This window comes from Anolis carolinensis, chromosome 3 (assembly GCF_035594765.1).
Source record: "Anolis carolinensis isolate JA03-04 chromosome 3, rAnoCar3.1.pri, whole genome shotgun sequence".
Taxonomy (NCBI): Eukaryota; Metazoa; Chordata; class Lepidosauria; order Squamata; family Dactyloidae; genus Anolis; species Anolis carolinensis.
The window spans coordinates 100,094,671-100,116,357 of record NC_085843.1 but is presented as its reverse complement, the minus strand read 5'-3'; the positions used below and the strand labels follow the sequence as shown (position 1 = coordinate 100,116,357).

The window sequence follows — 21,687 nt, the reverse complement described above, 5'->3', positions numbered from 1 at the left end:
CCTTGATTAGGATTGAATAGGTATGCAGTTTCAAGGTCTGCCTGGTTAGTACCTGGAAGAATCCTTTACTGGGATGTGTTAGCTGGGTGTGATTATTTAAGTTGTTTAGCATTGAATGGTCTTGTAGCTTCCAAACCTGACTGCTTCCTGCCTGAGGGAATCCTTTGTTGGGAGGTGTAAGGTGGGCCTGGTTATTTCCTGTGTGGAATTCCCCTGTGTTCTGAGTGTTATTGTTTATTTAGTGTCCTGATTTTAGAGATTATATTGGTGTGTATTGTTATTAGAACACAGTAATTATTACACATTATATAGATAATGTTTTTTTTAATAATTTTTATTGGTTGCTTTTAATACAGTGCTTTAAAAAAACCTGGGGGAAATCATGGTTGGGGAAAAGGAAAGAGGGTTGATAGGGGGGGAGGTTTGTGAGGGGGGGGCACTTCATGCAGGGTGGAGGGAGGGGGAGAGGGGGAAGAGTAGGTAGAGGGGGTGAGATGATGTAATTTGGAAGTGAGTAGTCTTCATTTGTTGAACTTTGCATTGTCCGTCGACAGGTGTCCATTCCTCTTGTCTCGAATGTCCTAATTTCTTTCTGGGTGTTTTCTTTATTCTCTTCCTTATACTTTGGTCTCTATATCTTATCCTCTGGTGCAGTCATTCTTTGTCTTATGTATTCCTCAAAATTCGACCAGTCCGTTTCTTTCATTGGATTTCCTTGTTGTTTCTTCATTAGGAATGTCAGTTTGTCCATATTCTTTATGTCCCATATCTTTATTAGCCATTGGTCCAATGTAGGTATTTGGTTTGATCTCCAGATTCTTGCGAAGACAATTCTGGCCCCCGTTACTAAATAATTTAAGATCTTTTCCTCATTTTTCCCTAATTTTGTGTTTGTCACCCCTAACAAATATAATTCTGGTCTAAATGGTAGGTCTTTTTTCAATATTTTTCGGGATTCTTTGTGTATTTCTGTCCAGTATTTCTTCGTTTTTGTGCATGCCCACCACATATGGAAAAAATTTCCCACTTTCTCCTGACATTTCCAGCACTTTGTTCGGTTATCTTTCTTGTAGTGACCTAATTTTTCCGGGGTTATGTACCATCTATACATCATTTTGTACTGATTTTCTCTTAGGTCCGAGGCATAATTAAGTTTTATATTCTTTTCCCAGAACTTTTCCCATTCTTCATATAGAATTGGTCTCCCAATATCCTTTGCCCACTGGGTCATGCATGTCTTTACGTGTTCCGTTTCGGTGTCCCACTCCAGTAATTTTTATATATATTTTTGTAATTAACTTGTTTTCCGAGCTCATGATTCTTTCCCAATCTGATTCCGTACTCATAAAACCTTTCTGCTTGTCTATATTGAATTGCTCCTTTATTTGTCTGTAATGTAGCCATGTTATATACGGGGATAGTTTTTGTATTTCTTCTTGTGTTCTTAAAAAAAGATCATTATCCTGTCTTACAACCATGTTCTTATAGGTTGGCCAATTCGGATTTCCTCGGTGGTCCTTCAAAATTATTTCCAGAGGTGCTAACCATATTGGGGTTTTGGGGAACATCCTGTTTTTATATTTTATCCATGTCTTATTTAATGAGTCTCTTATTATATGGTTTTTGAAGATTCTTACTTCTTTTTTGTCTGGGGTGCCCCACGTGTATATATGCCAACTAGATTTAAGATTAAAGCCTTCCAAGTTTAGAGTTTTCTTATTTTTTAAGAGCAACCAGTCTCGTATCCATGTTAAAGCGCAGGATTCGTAATATAGACGTAGATTTGGAAGATTCAATCCTCCTCTGGTTTTATCATCTTCAAGATTCTTAATTTTTATCCTCGGCTTACGTCCTTGCCATATAAATTTTTATAGGTCTTTTTGCCATTATATGTTATATGATTTGCCTGGAACAGGATTATATGAGGCCCCTTCTATACAATGGTTTAAAATCCACACTGAAGTGGTGTGTTTTTTTTTGGGGGGGGGGGGGGTTGGTTTTTTTTTTTTTTTGCTGTGGCCGAGGAGGCAGCGTGGCTTTGAAGCTGCAAGGCTGTTTAGTGTTAATGAAGGTGGGTCACAAAGGGATTGATCTATGTGTGGAATAACGTCTAGTGTGGTAGAAAGAACTGTTGTCTGGTTGAGGGAGGTGTGGATGTTGCCATGGATGTCCTTGATTAGCATTGAATAGGCATGCAGCCTTAAGGTCTGCCTGGTTAGTACACTGAAGAATCCTTTACTGAGAGGTGTGAGCTGGCTGTGATTGTTTCCTGTCTGGTATGTCTGGATGTGTATTTGAGGTATTTTGTAAGTGTAATGGTTGTAGTGTTGTATTTTTAGTATGGGGCTTCCCCTTTTTCCCCTCTGTCTGTTGGCAGTGTTTTTGTTTGTTTGTGTGGTATGGTGTTGTCTCCCTCCCCTTTTCCCTTCCTTCTCCTGAAGTTTTTTAAGTTCTGTAGTTTTTGTGGGGATCTTGCTGTCCCATGGTGTCTCTTTCCCATTGGGGATGTCCCTGATGGTTGCAACGTACCTTGTTGTTGTTGGATGTGGAGAGACTGTTTTTTTTTTTGCCTGCTTTTGTCTCCGGTGGGGGGAGGTGAGAGCTGTGGATGGCAGAAGTGGGGAAGGGAAAGGTGAGTGATGGTGGCTCCAGCGGTTGGGAGGGGGCGGCGTTTTGGAGGTGAAAAACGTTGCAGGGAAGGTGAGTGATGGTGGCTCCGGTGGCTGAGGGGGGGGGGAGTGTTGGGGGGTTTTTTTAAGAGAAAGGGGGCTGGGCGGCTGGCATGTTCTTGTCTCCGGGATGGTGTGGATGGTGTGGGAAAGGGCAGCAACTTTTGTGGTGCGAAAAGGATTGCGCACGAGAGGGGCCGTTGAAGGGAGGGGTGGGGGTTGTGCTGTCTGTGCTCGGACTGGCCTTTGGCGCAGGTGCAGATGGAGCATTCCAGTTTTTGGGGGTTTTTTGGCCCCATGGATGTTAGGGATGTGTCGTTTGTTTGTAAGAACATAGAGACGTGGATGAGAGGTTGTGTTGTCAATTTTCTAGTTTGGGGGTCCTTTAGATTTGCTGTTTTGCCTGGTGGAGTGATGCCATTCTCCTTTTATATATATAGACAAGGCAGCTCACGAGTGATCAAAGGTTACTACTGTACTCTAATCCTGTAATTCTAATACAACAGCACAGATATATATATATACACACACACACACACGGATAACCAGTTGTCATAGTAGCATTGGTTCTTTTTTATTGGAAGTGTGATCTGTGAACTGTAGGTCTGAGTGTAAATAGGTTAGTTAATTGTATGATTACATTTATTAGGAATATATTGCCCTCCTGCACATTTTCTGTATGATTTTGTGATAGGAATCAGCTATTTGCCAAACTGTCTAGCAAAGACATAGTCTTCCCAATCTCACATCATCATAACATTATAATTTGTTTAATTCTATTTTAATATTTACATTTGTATGTTTTGATTATCTTTAAATTGTGAGCCACTTTGAGTCCCAATCTTGAGGGATAAGTGGAACCTAAACAAACATAAACATAATAATAATTGTATGCAGTCAAAAGGAAATGCTATTTTTAATTAATTTTATAATCAAGTCATTCCAATGCTAATCCTAAATAGAGTACAGTACCTTACAGAAGTATTCAGTCCTGCTTGACATTTAGTAATTTTATTATGTTACATCCTGGAACTGAAATAGATTTAATTGGCATCATTACCACTTGATGTATATAAGATACTCAGCACTATGGAAGTGTTAAATATTTTTACCATGGTACTATCATTAAATGAACAAAAACAAATTGTCACTTGTTATTTGTGTAAATATTGTCTTTTTGTTGTGAGACACCTTGTGAAACCCACTGTCTTCAGAAATCTCATAATTTATGCAGTGGAGTCCTTCTGCGTGCCATTCCAAGAATGCCGTATTATTTCAGCTTAAATGTACCTATTTCTGGAGAACCCCAGAGTTTGTTGGATAGCATATGTACCTAGATATCACAAAAACGAAGCAGCTACGAAAACAAATGATGGATAAAATTGTGCCAAATTGTCAATTAAGGTTTGGGTTGTAAAACAACCATTATGAACATTTCCCAGAACACAACTGAATCCATCAATACAAAATGGAAAGTTTATGGCTCAACTGCAACTGCCTAAAAAGGTCAACTATCTAATCTCGGGGACTGGATAAGGAAGACATAAGTAAGTGAAGCAACCAAAAGGCCAGTGGTGAGGGAACTAGAGACATCTGCATCTGAGATGCAAGAAACTTTCCAAGAGACAACCATCATCTGTAGGCAATATAATGCTGGGCCATTGCTGAAACAAACTCACATCAAAGCCTACTTGGCATGTAGAGACATATCAAATATGTCTTCTGATGACCATGTTTTCACCTCCAAACACCTTGTAGTACTTACAGAGTGCACCTTGTACATGAGTAGGCTAACCAGGGAATTCTGTTGAAATATTTGTGTTAAAAACGTAGATGCCTCTCCTTATCCACAGAAAATATATATCCTGGCTATGAAGTCTGTGGATTTTGCACTAACTGAGCTTTCACTTGGTCATCAGAAAGAGTCTTGTTCATAGAAAGTCCAAGGTCTAACAATGCCACAGCTTCTTGTCTTTGCTTCTGTTCCGTGATTTCTTTGGCAGGACTTGGATTAGATGAACCAGTGGTAGACACCTTAGTTTCCTCAGTTTTTACCTGCAATCCAGGTGTGCATTTTCTGGAATCTTCATTAGTACCAGCTGCTGCAATGGCTCTCAACCTGTTGCCTTCTTGGTCTTCAAAATTTGGCTTTTTCATTTTTGCCATAAACTCAAAAACATTCAGTTGCTTTGATAGACGTCTACGTATCTTCTGGAGTCAAGTGGATGAAAGGAAACACTAACAGCAACTAACAGAGCTTTATCTCAGAACAGCAACTCAAGCTAGACGACAATTGCACAATAAGACAGCTGTGTTTGGAATGACCCATGGCTGCTTTCATGCCTTCCTTTTATAGCATTATGGGAGGAGCAAGACGGCAGACATAAGATTTTGGATTTCTGAGAGTTGAAGGCCAAAAATATTTGGGGATCCCAGGTTGAGAACCACTAATCTACATGGACACTTAACCCTGAAGGGGGTGGATCAGCTCCATGGTGGCTACATGATGCACAGCACTAATTTGAGTTAATGTAGCCCTAAACTGTGTAAACAAAAGATGCAGGTTGCTCCAGGGTTTCCCTGAGAATGAAGAACAAACTGTGACTTTGGGCCCATGTAAATAGATGAGCTGGTTTCAAAATGGAACCAGCCACAACTGTTGATATGGACATTCATGTAAAGAAAAGGGGAAAGGAGGGGAGAAAAACTTGGAGATTTTTTTTTAAAAAAAAAACACCTGAAAAAGTGAGATGACAGAAGATTAATCTGCCAAATTAGGACAGGTGAAAGGTATAATGTTTTTGAGGTTTGTGCACAAGCTTGTATAATGGCCCAAGACCATTCTGCAACCACCAGTGTTGATTCTGGTCCCACAGACAATTTTCCCAGAATGTAGTTTCCAAGACTGAAATGCAGAGGCCTAAAAAGAAAAAAACTGGAACAAATTCAAAGACATGCTGCACTTGACTAATAACTTAAAGCATATCCCAGCAAAAAGTGTTCTATTCCCATTCCTCTTAGTGGGATTTGTTCAAGAGAGTGTACTGCAGAATCTTTAAAAGCACAACAGAACCAGCTATTGTGTGCTGTGGTGTTCATGTTTTATTCATTCATCACTCAACACTGTTGTTTTGCATTTCTATAACAAAAAGTTCAAAGAAAAAAACAGTTCCATAAAGTCAAATCATGCAATGAGTTTGATCCAGCAAAATGTGAAGAACATGATGCAGTGGTAAAAATTTTCCATTCATATTCCTGCTTTGAACATAATCACATAAGGCAAGCAGGAATGTTGTTGAGAAAGTAAATCCTCGCTGCAGAAATTTTAGTATGATCGAGACTTTCACTTATTTGCTGATTCAAGCCAGTAAATGAGAGCCTTAAAATCCCCCACCAAGGAGCCTTTAGTAGAGCAAGTCCTGGTTCAAGTTATGTGAATTCTTTTCTATTGGTATTTGAACAAGAGCCAGAAACCTATGTAATCTGCATGTCAGTAGGATTTCATAAGTCTGGAGTATGCCTCTGGGTGATCATTTCTAAAAATCTTCCCCTGAAGCTGTTTTATAGGTCTCTGAAGCATAATTCACAATGATTAAGACCTCACTTCCTGTGAGGCTTTGTTGGCATAGTTTTTGCTTTAAAATAATAACGGTTTGGTTCTGCCTCAATCTAGGACCAAAGCAGGCAGAGTGACCCAAATGCATTGAGCAACAGATGCTAATGCATTAGACCAGTCCTTGCTTTCAGTGAGTGATATTTGCATCCCCATGTAGCAGGGTTCTGATTCTAGCAACATGTTCCCAAGCATTTGTGCCAACATGTCCATATACAACAGGAACACCTTTCTCAATGTGACTCAGAATCATTAGCATTCTCCATAGGTTTGGATTGATCCTACTTTTATACTGCATCAATATATGGACAAATAACTTCAGGACATGGAATATATGGAAAAGGGGTTTTACTGTAACAATGCTTCCTGAGCCACAAACCTTGGACATTTTGGCCTAAATTTGTTAACTTCTGTGAGAGTAGACTTGTTGAATAAACAGAATATATGTAAGAGTTAGCTAATAATAGGTTTATTCCAATTGGGACTAACAATGGTTTAAGGCCTATAATTCTTTTGATAGATGTAATGGAGCCATACATTTAGAAATCATGACCCATGGTCAAATTTATTCTCTGTAGTAATTATTATACATGTTTAGAGCAATATGTATATTGATTGTTGCTTTGCGTCTTCACCTTTTTACCAGTATATGGTGACTGTTAGATGAACCTTTCATGGGTTTTCTTGGCGAGAAGGTTTTTTAAATTGATTTCTTCTAAAGCTGAGTGAGCGTGACTCACCCATGTTTATGCAGGGAGTTTCTATTTCTGAGTAAGGGGTCAAATTCTGGTCTCTCAGAATCTTAATCCAGCAGTCAAACCACTATACCATGCTGGTTCCCATTATGCATGCTATAGCATAGCTTGATATATATTGTATGTTTGAACAATACCTAACAATCCCTCAGTATGAAAAATAAATTAATAGATTAGAACAGTTAGTTATTGTAATCTAGTTGCATGGATGGAAAGACTAAAATCTTTTCATGTCTTAATTTCAACTGTCCTTATTATACAGTGTTCCCTCACTTATTGTGGGAGTTAGGTTCCAGGACCACCCGCAATAAATGAAAATCCGCTATACATTTATACATTATTTTAGTAGTTATATACTATTTTAAGTCTTTATCAACCATTCGTGTGTTGATAAATTGTCTCCTTCCCGTTGCCACTTGGGCTCCTTTTCTCTCCCTTCAGCTTCTCCTTCCTCTCTTCCTTAGGCTGTAAATTGTATTTTTTTATGATTTATAATATTCTTTTAGAGTTTATTGAAAAACCGTGAAACTGAATCTGCAAAAAGTGAACCACGAAGTAGTGGGGAAACACTGTATTTAGTTTATAGTTTATGTAAGGTTTTAATGATTTTTCCACAAACCCAGTATCAGTCAGGATATCTTGTGATCTGCATTGCATAGGGTGACAAATTAACATATTCTTATCCTCTAAGAGCACTGGTTCTCAACTTATGGGTTCCCAGATGTTTGGCCTTAACAGCTGGTAGACTAGCTGGGATTTCTGGGAGTTGTAGGCCAAAACACCTGGGAAACTACAGGTTGAGAACCACTGCTCTAAGAGTAAGCAAACCAGAGAACAAAGCAAGGTGCCTTTTTGCATGTACATGTAGAAAGTCAGAAATTGTTATACAATTTAAAATAATTAATTTCACCATAGGGGGAAAGGCTTGGACCAATAGACCTGACTCTATTTTAAACATACTTTGTCATTAGGCTAGTCTGCTGTTTGGGGAGGGTACAAGTAGAAAGGCATCTTCAAGCACGGCTGTAGCCAAGGGTGTGTGTGTGTGTGTGTGTGTGTGTGTGTGTGTAGGGATTCAACCCCCCCCCCCCCCCCCAATTTTTCAGATTAAAAAAAAAACTGGTTTAGTCATGAATTTTAACTGGTTAACCAAATCCCCATGAGTGTTCACTGAAGTTTACCTGTCTTGAGTGTGCACTGAAGTTTATCGATGAAGTCTGATTTCTAAATTAATTTACATTATGGATCTACTCTTCCTGATTAGCTAAAAAAAAAAAGTTTCAACCCACCCTCCACCCCCCATTTTTTCTGGCTACAGCCCTGCCTTCAAGTATCATGTTCTCCCATCTCTTCGTTCTTTACCTTTAAACAAAACATGGACCTTCAAATAAAGAATTGTATACTATAAAGTAGTGTAGCTGGCTAATCTTGTACTATAGCTTGCTGTCGCACTCTGGGGTGTTAGAGAGAGTTGCACAATAAAGCTAGCTGTATCACCTTAATCTGAATCAAACCATTGATTAAAGGAAAACAATAACTTTATACCATGCAGATTATAATAACTTTACACTTCCCTATTTCCACTATGTTTCTTCTAGAAAACCCTATCTTTTCTTCCCTTTATTAACTGATATTGAATAGTCAGCAGGAATTGTGTGAGAAAAGCACCACGAAGAATCTATTCTAGATGTTTTTAATTTATTCCCAAGAGAAAACATATGAATCACAATGTGTATGCTATCCTGAAGTTCTTTTATGTATTTTCTCTTGCTAGAAAGTTATGTTGAACCAATGAGTCCTTAGAATGTAAGTACCATTTGTCCTACAAAAGCTCAGTTGAATCAGGTTTTAGAAATTTCCATAAACTACTAAACCGCTGCATTGCAGATAATTTAAATCAGGAATCTACCAATGTTAATTGATCAATGTAAATGTTGCTTGTTGTTGGACCTCACCTTTTGCTTAGTTTCAGCTGCATCTATTCCAGGTGCTGTTTTTTTTTAAAGATGACGGTGGAGAAGAACCTTTGCTCTGATATATATATATATATTGCAACATTTTTATTGCATCCACAGGTCCTCCAGTAAACGTTACTTGCAATATTTTTATCAACAGTTTTGGATCAGTCACAGAAACCACAATGGTAAGTGTGGCAATGCCACCAGCACAGAAACAACAACCCTATATATGTCATAAACACAATCTATCAATTTTTTCTATTTATTGTTCAACTTGCAGGTCCTCCTGTAAATGTTACCTGCAACATATTTATCAACAGCTTTGGTTCAATAGCAGAAACTACAATGGTGAGTGGTAAATGATCATTGAAGCCATCTTGTGAAGGAAAGTGACATGCTTTGGATTTAAAATAGATTAGATATAGAGTGTAATGGAAACTATGAAATGGACATTGTCAACATTAAGGCAACGTTGTAGTTTTCAGGATAGCTAGTCCAATATTCTAACATGCCTCCCCTGCATAAAGTCAAGGTGTATGTTGTTGTGTTCCTTCAAGTTGACCTCTAAATGTAATCTGTCATGGAGCTTCCCTGGCAAGAAATTTTCAGAGGAGGTTTTCCTTTGTGTCCCACTGAGGTTGAGAGAGTGTGACATGGCCAAGAACACTCAGGGAAATTCATGGGATTCAAACTGATCATCACCAATTCTAGAGAGGCTAATTACACTGCACCACCAAACAACCTGAAATTTATTGCTGGGAGAAACTGCAGTAGAACTACTTAAATGAAGCTTACTTAAAACTGAACTGTAGGTTGTTGCCTAAAAAAAGAGGTAAAGGTACCCTGAAATTAAGTCCAGTCGTGACCGACTCTGGGGGTTGGTGCTCATCTCCATTTCCAAGCTGAAGAGCCGGCGTTGTCCACAGACACCTCCAAGGTCATGTGGCCGGCATGACTGCATGGAGCGCCGTTACTTTCCTGCCGGAGTGGTACCTATTTATTTACTCACACTTGCATGTTTTCGAACTGCTAGGTTGGCAGGAGCTGGGGCTAATAGCGGGCACTCATTCCGCTCCCGGGATTTGAACCTGGGACCTTTCGGTCTGCAAGTTCAGCAGCTCAGCGCTTTAACACACTGCTCCACCACCAGGGGCCCAGGTTGTTGCCTACTCATTAGTACTATTTTAAAAAACTTGATTATGGTCCATGGATCCACAGCTGTTAAGTGGATAACATACAGGAGTTTACAGAACATTCAAAACTGGAGGAAATGTGCTAAACAGACACATGCTACTCATTACTATACATATAGTATTTTGCAGTATGACCCCATATCCAAAGACCAGTATCCATGGTTTTATTTGTCCCCATCTGAAAATATTATATAGTAACTTTATTTTTGTATCCCACCTCCATCTCCCCGAAGGGACTCGGGGTGGCTCACATGGAGATAAGCCCAGACAACAACAGAGTAAAATACAGACCAATAATTTTAAAAAAACCAAACATAATAAATACATAAAAACATATACAACATCATATATGTCCTCTGTAGGTATTTTCTTGTAAAATTCTATGTTACTCTTTGTTCAGAAGCCGTTTGCTTAAATAGGGTTCGCTATTATATATGGCTGTCCATATCTATAGAAAGTTTGGGAATGTATCTTTTACAGATATGGGAATCAGAATATTATTTAAATGTTACTGCCACAAGGAAAAGGTTAAAAAATAACAGGAACAAAGATGTGCAGCTTCTCTATTTTAAATGCCAGTTTAAATTATGCTTAGTTACCAGCTTCTATAAAAGATCAATAGAACTGTTAACAGGGCAAGTTCTTTTCTTACATAAGCATTGAAATACCGAGGTCCCAGATGAAAAAGATAAAGAAATAGAGCAACATCAAGTAAGCAGAGATCAAAGGTACTTTTGTACTTTTGCTATTATTGCAAGTTGCTGCCACAGATTTATCACTTGCATGCTCTCTTGTAGCTACTAGTGTGTCTGTGAAATCCTATAATCACTAGTGGCCAATTAGGTGTTTTGCTGAAAACCAATGAGGTGGACATAACAAGGAAATATGGGGAAATGCTTTCCCTGTCCTTAGACTTCTGCAGTGGGAGGCAGTAGCAGAGACAGAGGGACTCCAAACAATGAAATGCAAGTGCACATTTGATTTCTTGTTGGTAGCATCAGTGGCCTTTACTTGCATTGCGGCAGTCGTCTACTTAGCATATATTGGCCTGCACAGTGTAGGATGTGCCACTCTATCTCCACTCTCCTCCTCAAACAGTAAAAAGTAAAGGTAAGGTGGGCCCTTTCACTGGCTGGATCTACACTGCGCTATATCCCAGGATCTAATCCCAGATTGTTTTCTTATCCCAGATTATTTGGCAGTATAGACTCACACAATCCAGTTCAAAGCAGACAATCTGAAATCAGATCCTGGGATATAGAGCAGTATAAATCCAGGCACTATCACTCTGCTATGGCCACTTCCCATTAAAATCAATGGTGAAAAGAATAAGGGTTCTTAATAAAGCACTCCAGAGGATCAAACCACATAGTTAGTTTTATGTGATGAAAATGTGAGGCTGGGGTTGAGTACAGAATCAATCACAATTCTGTGCTAAACATCAGAGGGTTCATTTTTTGAAACTAGTCTTGTGCCTGCTAGATTATGGGGCACAAACTACACTTTCAGCTGGAATCTCTGAATAAACCCAGAGCAGTGTGTTCTGAAGGATGTCATGTCTAAAGATGCAGCTTGAGATTCAATTCTGCGGGATATAGCAGTTGTTCACCTGACCAAACCTACAGCTTAGGGAAGACCTTATGCCTCCCCATGTTCTAGGAGTGGGGACTTGCCAGAACTGTTCCAGTTAAAAGCAAATTTGCAGGGAACTAAAGGGTTTGCATTTTAAGTTGAAACTATGTACTGATGATATTGAACAGGCTTGAATCATGCTCTCTTCCCATTCAACATATGGGAAGAGAGAGAGTATGACAGTGAGGTGGCAGGTGGGCAGACTTTAATTTGCCTGTTCCAGACTCAGAGCCATCATCTTTATGAGACTGTTGGGAGTGCCACACATTCACAAATGTCCAGCACACCTGGAGCATGCTGGACCTCCTGATCCATAGTTATTACACTTAGGTAATTTTAGATTCTGGATGCAACGGCCCTTGCAGGAGGAGCTCTTTAAATTGATAGTATGATGTACCCATGCAAAGCAGTGAGTGAACTCCATTGTATTTCTGCTAATTCTCCTGAAGGAAGTTTTTGTAATCTGCTCTCTAGGCCTACCCTGATGACACTATTGATGTCAAATGGGCTTGAAGTTCACATCTGAGGAGCTGCTGATGTGATAACTCTGTGTCACAAATGATAAAACAACTGAGCATGAATCATGGACAAAGCACTGTAGTAACATGCATTTACAATATGCTAAAAGCCAAACCCCAACCATTTGTGGTTTAAACTATCTGCCCCATCACAACCAAAACCATGTACAAGACTCATTCAGAAGTATATGTAGTTTCAGTTGTGATGGCACTCTAAAAATCAATGTCAAATATTCTCCAATGAGTGGTAAGATCCTGTGAAGGCCTTCTGGTAGTAGCTGTAGGGTGATTATGTTCACCTTCCAATGACCTTAATGCAAAGAGAGAATTACAGACATTAAATAGTAAATCCTACGTGTTACTGACTTTACAAGATGGCATTCAATGACAATATTTGCACGACCTAATGCTGATTGCATTAATCAGACGCCTCCATTGCTTTAATAGATTCCCCCCATTGCATTTGACTGTCTATAAAATATGTGATTGTCCGTCTTTTCAGTGTTCATTATTGCATTTCTGCTAACCAAAAGGCTAAATGTCAAAATAGATTAAAATAAGTCTGTTGGCTGCCTTGTTTGCTTTTATCATAATACCTGCAGACAGCTTTGAAGGAGCTCTGCTCAACTCAGTGCTATTCAGATGTCTGATGCTGATTTTCTTAAAGCTGTCACTTCTTTGTATAGTAGCTGTGACATGTATTTATACGATGATCCAAAAGGCAGACATCAACTCCCGCTCATCTGCTTTGCTTTCCAGAGTAAACCTAACATTGTGATGAACAGTATTGCATTTTTGTGGTCATCTAATATCATACCTTTCGTGGGGCTCTGAGAAGTTATTGTGTCCTCACAAAATGTTGATTGACAGCTTGAACAGAAAGCGTGAAAATTCAGTTTTTCAGAAGTTTAGGGACAGTGCACATTCTATAGCAAAGTGTCCATGGTTCAAAGGACCAAAATGACTGATATGCATACCATTTTCACAAGAGGTGATGACAAATATTTGTGAACAAACTTCGACATAATGATTATTCAGTGAGCGTCAACTACACCAATAGACAGGGTAGACAATGTGTAGCCTTTCAGATGTTGCTGTGGTCCAGTTCCCATCATCCCTCAGTGTTGGCAATGCTGGCTAGGACTGATGAGAGTTGCATTCCAACATCTGCTTAGCCTGATCTAACTTAATCTGATAGATAATTCTTACAGCCACAGGAAGTGTACTGAGCATCACTGTTCTTCTATGTGGCTTTTCAACCATCTTATGATGGTTGATGATAAAAGACTGAAATACTCTTGACAGACAAAAGCCTCTAGTAAGCTTTTAATACTGTGAGTTCTGAGTTTTATTGAGCATGAATGGAAGTTCACACCAATGTTTTGCAGCAGTGTGAATGATACTGGATGTTTGTGAAAATGTATTCATTATGGAAAATGTGTGGAAAGTGGAAGCTTACGCATTTGTTTGTTGATTTTATTTTTTTAAAATCAAGATATAAACGCTATCTCTTTAATATGAAATCTGCTTTCTACAAAAATGTAATTTTCCTTTTATTTTGCCCTTTTAATTTGAAATAGGTTTTGTTACTATTTTAGACAGTTTTTGACACTTGAGGTATATGAAATATCCACTTTCTTTTTTAAAAAATGAATGTCTCTGTCATGAAAGCAATGACATATCAGAAATTTGAACATGATAACCCTTTAATGTAATTAAATGTTATTTTTAAAATTTGTGCCCTTCATTTTGCATTATTTGTAGCAGTTTTAATCTTATGTTTACCTTGAAAATCAATGGGGTTTGCTTAGATATGTATAGATTGTGCAATTCACTGTTATGTTATTTCTTTTTGCTGGTTTCAGCAGTTTGTTGTTTTATTATTATCTCTGGATTTGGTGAAGCTTTTTAAAATAATTGTAAACAATTTTAGGACTTAGGTTTTGGGCTGGAAAAACAAAATAGAAAGAAACAATTAAAAATTCAATACTATCTCTCTTCACTCTGTATGAAAAGTGTTGCCATGTCAACTGACAAATGTAAACGCTGATAAAACTACTTAATGAAAAATCTAGTGTATAATCCAGAAACAGGTTATTGGTCTGGGAAAGCTCTCTTGAAACTAATAACCTGAGAGACAGACATGTTATGCAGAAATGCAAATAAATAAGTAGCTGTTAGTATTGTTTCTCCCCTTGGCTTTTGTAAAAAGTTGGAGACTGAAGATTAAAACAGAGTCTCCTGAGACTAATCATCTTTTTAAAAAGGTGTAGTTCATCCTAAAGTATTTAACACAGATGATGATTACCATGTCAGGGGGAGATCTGATCCAGATTTTAGTCTGATTTTTAAAGGATCTATCGAAAGTGTCTCCAGACTAGGTTTAGAACTTTGTATAGCTCCTTTAAAGTTCAAATGAAAAACCAGGATGGGAACCACTGAAAATTATGGCCTAAAGTTCATGCAGGTTCAGTAGAGCCAAGCACTTAACATTTTGGGGATCACAGCCTTTATGCAGACCATTCACGATTAGGGTGCTATACAGAAACTTGAATGTAAAATAAAGTACCTTGTAGCTAGCAACTTCAAGACAAACAGCTGAAATCCTGCATAAGATAACTTTGATCTTGTAGCTCTGTTTTCTCTCTCCTAAAACCTCCCTTAAAAGCTAGGCATTGTACTGAGGGAAGTTCTATGGTGCTGGCAAGGGGAGTTCACACATCCAAACCTCTCCTGCCAGCAAATTATCGTATGAGAAGCAGAACCAGGAACTCCTACAGGGTTCTGTCACAATTCAAAAGAAGACTGAACATCTTTCAGCATCCTGCTCTCATATGCCTCTGTCCCTCAGTATAGCTGCCTAGATTTCAAGGTGGGTTTGGGGGACATTTCATAGAATCAAAGAGTCATAGAATCATAGAGTTGGAAAAGATCTTGTGGGCCATCCAGTCCAACCCCATTCCGCCAAGAAGCAGGAAAATCACATTCAAAGTACCCCCGACAGATGACCATCCAGCCTCTGCTTAAAAGCCTCCAAAGAAAGAGTCTCCACCACACTCCAGGCAGAGAGTTCCACTGCTGAACAGCTCTCACAGTGAGGAAGTTCTTCCTAATGTTCAGGTGGAATCTCCTTTTCTGTAGTTTGAAGCCGTTGTTCCACGTCCTAGTCTCCAGGGCAGCAGAAAACAAGCTTGCTCCCTCCTCCCTATGGCTTCCCCTCATATATTTATAGATGGCCATCATGTTTCCTCTCAGCCTTCACTTCTGCAGGCTAAACATGCCCATTTGCAGTCATGACAGAGGTGCCATGATCAGAAATATGTATAACAAATAGTTATAAGATTGTAAGCCTAGCTTATGACATTGTAAATGCCTAACAGAATACTAGTTCTGAGGATTTATTTGTCATAAGGTTCTGTGGAGCAGGCATCACTTCATCACATCACATGGTGTGGGCAGCAATTCATAAAAGCTCATGTCAAATAATACATCTTTGTGCCAAATACATCTTTAAAGTGCTACAAGATTATTTGTTGGTTTTGCTACAACAGACGAACACAGCTGTTTCCTTCAAAGTTGTAAATAATAACATGATTGCCTGTTTTTTGAGATGGCATGCTGCCAAAATTCTTTCCCAGAAAAATACGCATGCTTACACACACACACACACACACACACACACTTTCACCATTGCTACTTCAGTTAGTCTCCAAAGTTAATTTCATTCTGAAGTAACAATTTTAAAAGTCCTCAACATATGTTTCCTGAACAGAACAAATGAAGATGCCTTATTGTTGGTTCAGATCACTTAATCCACTGAGTCCAAACCCATCCTTTTTGATTGGCAGCTGCTCTCTAAGACTCTGTCTAGGGACCATGCTTGCCTGTGCTTCCTAAAATCAAACCCCAGTGTTCTTGCGGAAGCTACTCCTATATGTATACAGTCTTACTGTTCACCGCTCAATGCTAGATTATTCATGTACATTTCACCAACAATACATTCTCCTTATTCTTCAGTCCTATGGTTTGCCTAGCCAACATAAGTCCTACATTTTATTTTTTGACCAAGGACTATAAATGTTCTTTTCATATCCATTTTATTGCTGTTAGCAAAGATGGTCTGAAAAGTGAATTAGTTCAAGGGAAGACATGTGGTGGGCATCTAGTACCTTTAATCCATTATTATACAAAAGTTTAAAATATCGGTAAAATTTTAGATTGACTCCCTATCTCAGAAGTATGTTCCTTTTAATTCAGTGGTACATATTCCCAGATAAGCATGTGTGGAACCTCTCCTTAATTACACACTAAGATTCCAGATAGTAACTATTTAAGGACTTTATTACAAAAGTCTATGGATTCACCAAGCATCTTGGCGAATCTGTGAGGTCCCGTGGAGAACCATGCCCCACATTGCCTGACTAGCCTCTGCCTCCACCCCACAGGGGAAAGTGTCGTCACCCACTTCCCCCCATTGCTTCAAAGGCAAAACGGGAAATCTCCACTTGCCCTTTTACCATTGAGCATGGCCCGAAGTTGCTGTGCATCGTGTAATGGGTTTTGTGGCGACAGGGGAGAGCAAGTGGCATACAACGGACAAATCAGTGCATATGATGAGGTTGATACACACACACACACACACACACACACACACATACATATACACATACATATATATCCCGTTACTGTAGACAGGCAACATCTTATAGTTCTCCTGAAATAAAGCAATGGCTGTATTATCACATTTGTAATAGATGCTATATTGATGACATTTGATTAAAAACCACATACAAGAGTCCTAGGATTATTTCTTTTAGCACAATGGATAATAAAGCTGTATTTTTTCATACTGAAAGGCCCTTCCCCTCCTTATGCATAGTTGACCATAATGATGTTAATATCCTTTGGTGTGTTTCCCATTTCTACTTACATTTCTGGAACTCTTTCACTGAATTCATTACCTCAAGTTAAACAAGAAGCCTGTGAAGTGGAAAGCAAGTCAGAGCCAACCCATGGAACAAGAACGAAGCAGAAAAACCACTCATCCTGAGCCAAGCATAACCAATGAGCCCATATAAGAACTGGAACTGAGGTCTAGGGTCGTTCCCTGAGTGCTTTGCCTTGCAGGCCTTATCTCTAGCCATTAATTATTCATCTAGTATGCTTTTTCTACTCTTTTAAAAGCACTGTCCTGTGCCTGTTTATTCAGAAGTAACTCGTACTTTTGTCCAAAGTCCCTATTAAATATCTTTAGCTTTACAACTTAACATCTAATTTATGTGCAGAGCAGTTTGCGTCAAATTAGAATGCTGCACTGGATTTTCATGAGGTTCAAAATGGGAAAGCAGAGCATGGAAACGCTATTTTTTAAAACTGACTCCAAAATTCTAGAAGACATTCTAGGATCTCTAGGATCTGGAAGATATTCTAGGAGCCTAAATCCTGTTGTAAACTTTGATTTAAATACATCTACTGAATCAGCTTAATTTAGCTTCATGTCGGCTAATCATTCAACAATTGATTTAATGCAGCGGTTCCCAACTTTTGGTCTTCCAGTTGTTTTGGACTTCAACTCCCAGAAAGACCAGCCAGTTTACCAGTTGTTATGAATTGTGGCAGCTGAAGTCCAAAACACTTGGAGGACCAAATGTTGGAAACCGCTGATTTAATGGGTCTACTCTAGTTGAGACTAATCAACAAGATGCCGGTCATGTTTTCTAAGCTTTGTTTGATGCCTCCTGTTGGTGAAAGAGGACATTTCCACTTCTGCATAACTTGTTTGTTTTTATATGGGGTGGATGCCATTTCTTCAACAACACCTTCAAGCCAAATGCAAATTCTAGTATTTTTGCAGAAATCCCATTCAACTCAGAGCCATTGTGAGAATAGCAGGAGGGTAAAATCCTGAGCAAAAATTCTGCCTTTTTTGCAATAAGCATCCCATTTTTTCACTGCCGTTGTTTCACTGACAGACTTCTGCTTTAGTGTCATCTGTGTGGAAGTGTGTGTGTATGTGCGTGCATGTGTACAGGTGCATTTGCCTTTGCTTGAAAGTAATATATCACTGTACAGTTTTATCCAATCTGGAAACATGTCAGAAATGTCAAGATGTAAAGAAAAATGCTATACAGCCAGCTAAACAGCTTTGGTTAAGTTCACTGAAGACAAAGCTTCCCTTTGCATGCTCTTTCAATAAGCCATTCAGATGAAATCTGAGAGGTAACACATCTGAATTTCTCCAGACAACGGAGACAATTCCCCCTATTTTGTCATGTTCCACTTCTATGTTCACTGTCTGTTTACAACCCACTATAAAAAAAAATCTCTTAAGCCACCTCCAGTCACACCTAGTTGTAATGAGCTGGGGTCATGATAACAGATCTTGATCTGCATCCATTAAAAAGTGCAGATATCATCCATCCCCATAGGACATTACTTTTGATCAGCTGTAGGCCTCTAGAAGAAAGTTTGGACATTCTGACTTGTCAGTGGGGCTTAGTGGCTTCCTTATCATGTTGTGAATCCATTCCAGGTTTTGAACAGATTTAAAAGAAGTATCCCAGGTGCAGAACCTATTTAGAAGTCCAACACATTGGACAGCTTCTTTAAAACCTAGTGTTTACCACCTCCCTGACATGGGAGGTACCAGATATTTCTTAATATGTAATTATTGTCCCGATAGTCCTTCTCCTTGGGAACAGTTCTATACCTTTTTGTTGTTGTTGCTAAACGTTGTATCAGGCAGTAGGGGATAATGTAGTGTATACTACATATATAGTGTATACTATATAATGTAGTGTTTCTGCTCTGAGTCCCTTCAGGGAGATAGGGTGGCCTATTAATAATAATAATATTTATTTATTTATTTATTTACATCACGTTTGCCCCGCCTTTCTCCCTGAGGGGACTCAAAGCGGCTTACAATAAATAGGCAAAAATTCAATGCCTAAAAACAATGTAAAAACAACAATTCATATAAAACAATCTACAAAACAATTATTATTATTATTATTATTATTATTATTATTATTATTATTATTATTATTATTTCTGAATATCCGGATAAGCAGAGTGATCAACAAAAGGATCATCCAGTGGGATTTGGAAGAATTGCCATTAGATTAATAGGAGGACTCAAATATATTTGTGTATTATTTCTATAGGCTTTTAGTGACTCAGCTTGCACTCTAGATCAGAAATACATAAGTCCTTCAGATGACAATGGAATGCAATTCCTATCATTCCTCTCAACTGATTGAGCTAGCTAGGGTTAATGGGATTACAGCTGAACATCTAATTTTATTTGGAAAATGTTGTTCTGCGTCTTGCTGCTGTTTTTTTCTAATCAAAAGTTGATTCTGAAACTCATACAGACTTTATTATTCCAATTTCAGCAAAAAAATTCTTTAGATAAAACAGAAACCATGGGAAAAGGAAACAGAACTTTAACTAGCTGGAATCTAACAACCATGAAACTAGTTATATATCCCTAAGAAAAGTTCGAATTGGTGTTTCCTGAATAACAGCCCATGGTGCCATTCATAAAAACATATGCAAGTGTCAAAATTATATGGATTATGCCGGTTTCCTTGGGAGCACTGAAAAGATCTCTTCTGATATTGCTCTGTGTTTATATAGCTGGGAGCTAAGGTAATTGTTAACATGATGCCAAATCTCTCACTACTAATAAACCTCCCATACAGCTGGGTTACACTTCCACCCATTAACCAGGTTGGTTAGGATCAAATGGAATATAGCAGACCTCCTTGTTGCCTCTTCCATCTTCTGGACAATTAAATTGTCTGCAATTCCTAACTAGACAATTCAGATCAACACTCAGACTAGACAGATCTGAATGGAGCAGCAGAGAAAGAAGAAGATGCATTAGAGATTAAAGATTTGAAGCGACTGCTGGGTTATTCTTTGTTTTAAATAGTGGGAGGATGGTACATTTAGTCTTCCTGGAGATACTCATTTTACAACTGGGTCTCCAAGCAGCTGAAAGGCAGGGAAATAGAAACAATAGAGTCTCACTTATTCAAGCTTCACTTATCCAATGTTTTGTATTATCCAACGCAGTCTGCCTTTTAGTAGTCATTGTTTTTGTAGTAAATGTTGCAATGTTTTGGTGCTAAATTCGTAAATACAGTAATTACTACATAACATTACTGTGTATTGAACTGCTTTTTCTGTCATTTCTTGTAAAACATGATGTTTTGGTGCTTAATTTGTAAAATCATAATGTAATTTTATGTTTAATAGGCTTTTTTTCTTAATCCCTCCTTATTATCCAAGATTTTCACTTATCCAATGTTCTGCCGGCCCATTTATGTTGGATAAGTGAGACTCTACTGTACAAAGAAAAGCACACAGACACAAATGTTAAAATGATGTCAAATAAACTATAATATTAAAAAATAATAAAATTAAAACTTGAGAGTGGATCAATAATACCAGACACTCATATTTTCCCTAGCAGTCAATGGATTACTGAAAATCTATTAAGATAAAAAAAACCTTTTCTCAATGGCAAAATGTGGTAGGAATTCCCAATTGAAAGCAAATTTTGAGTTTTTTCTTGCACCACACCTTCCACTGGATCTCTGCTTTAGGTGAATTCTTTTAATCATTTATCTGTGGCATAATTTTAAAAAATAATATTGCAAATACAATTATAAACTTCAAAAGGATTAAACTATTTTAAACAACAAGCTAAACAGGAATACAGTTTACAGCTGGATAGTAAATTAGATTAGACTATATTTGGGTGGAAGATATATTCAAAATATTAAAAATAATGGAAAACCACATTTCTCAAGGGATAAGAAACCTTCATAGGGAGAAATATGAATCAATGGGAATCTTTGCCATTTGGAACAGAAAAAAATGTTCCTCCCCATTTTTTTTTTTGCATAAAACTGCATTCAGAAATATTTTCTTCAAAGAAAACAATATAAAAATTTTGCATCCTGTAGATCACAACTTTTTCTGCACTGAAAAATATATTCCTGCATAGTATGAATTGTTTAGAATAAATATTGAACTGTAAGTAGTCTTTGAAAACTGCACATTTCAAAGACATTCTAGCATCAGGAAGAAATTGACTAAAAGACTCCTTCTTTCAAATGCAAAATTAGTGAGGATTTACATCCTTACAGTTCATATAGTCAGAACGAGTTCAGTATATCTATAACAATGCTACAGACGTGCTTTGAAGAGGTGGCCACAAAGTCTCTTAATATCCCATGATGAAACTGCCTCATAGCAGTGTGATTTTCATCATCTCTACAGTTTTTTTTCTCTCTGACTCTCAATCAGATATTTTAAAATATACCCCCTAAAGCCTTCC

The 21,687-nt window shown here is 38.2% G+C and overlaps 1 protein-coding gene across 6 annotated transcripts in view; it reads left to right on the top strand.

Annotated features, from left to right (window-relative positions):
- Positions 1 to 21,687, top strand: part of glra2 (glycine receptor alpha 2) — a 186,373-nt gene that overhangs the window by 52,886 nt on the left and 111,800 nt on the right. For 2 of the 6 annotated variants that reach the window (XM_003218890.4, XM_062975253.1), the window contains exon 3: positions 9,276 to 9,343. In XM_003218890.4, the coding sequence (XP_003218938.2) occupies positions 9,276 to 9,343 (68 nt within the window). Of the gene's footprint in view, positions 1 to 9,112; positions 9,181 to 9,275; positions 9,344 to 21,687 lie in introns of all 6 variants that reach the window. The other 4 variants (XM_008107240.3, XM_016992379.2, XM_003218889.4 and 1 more) reach the window with 4 other exon arrangements.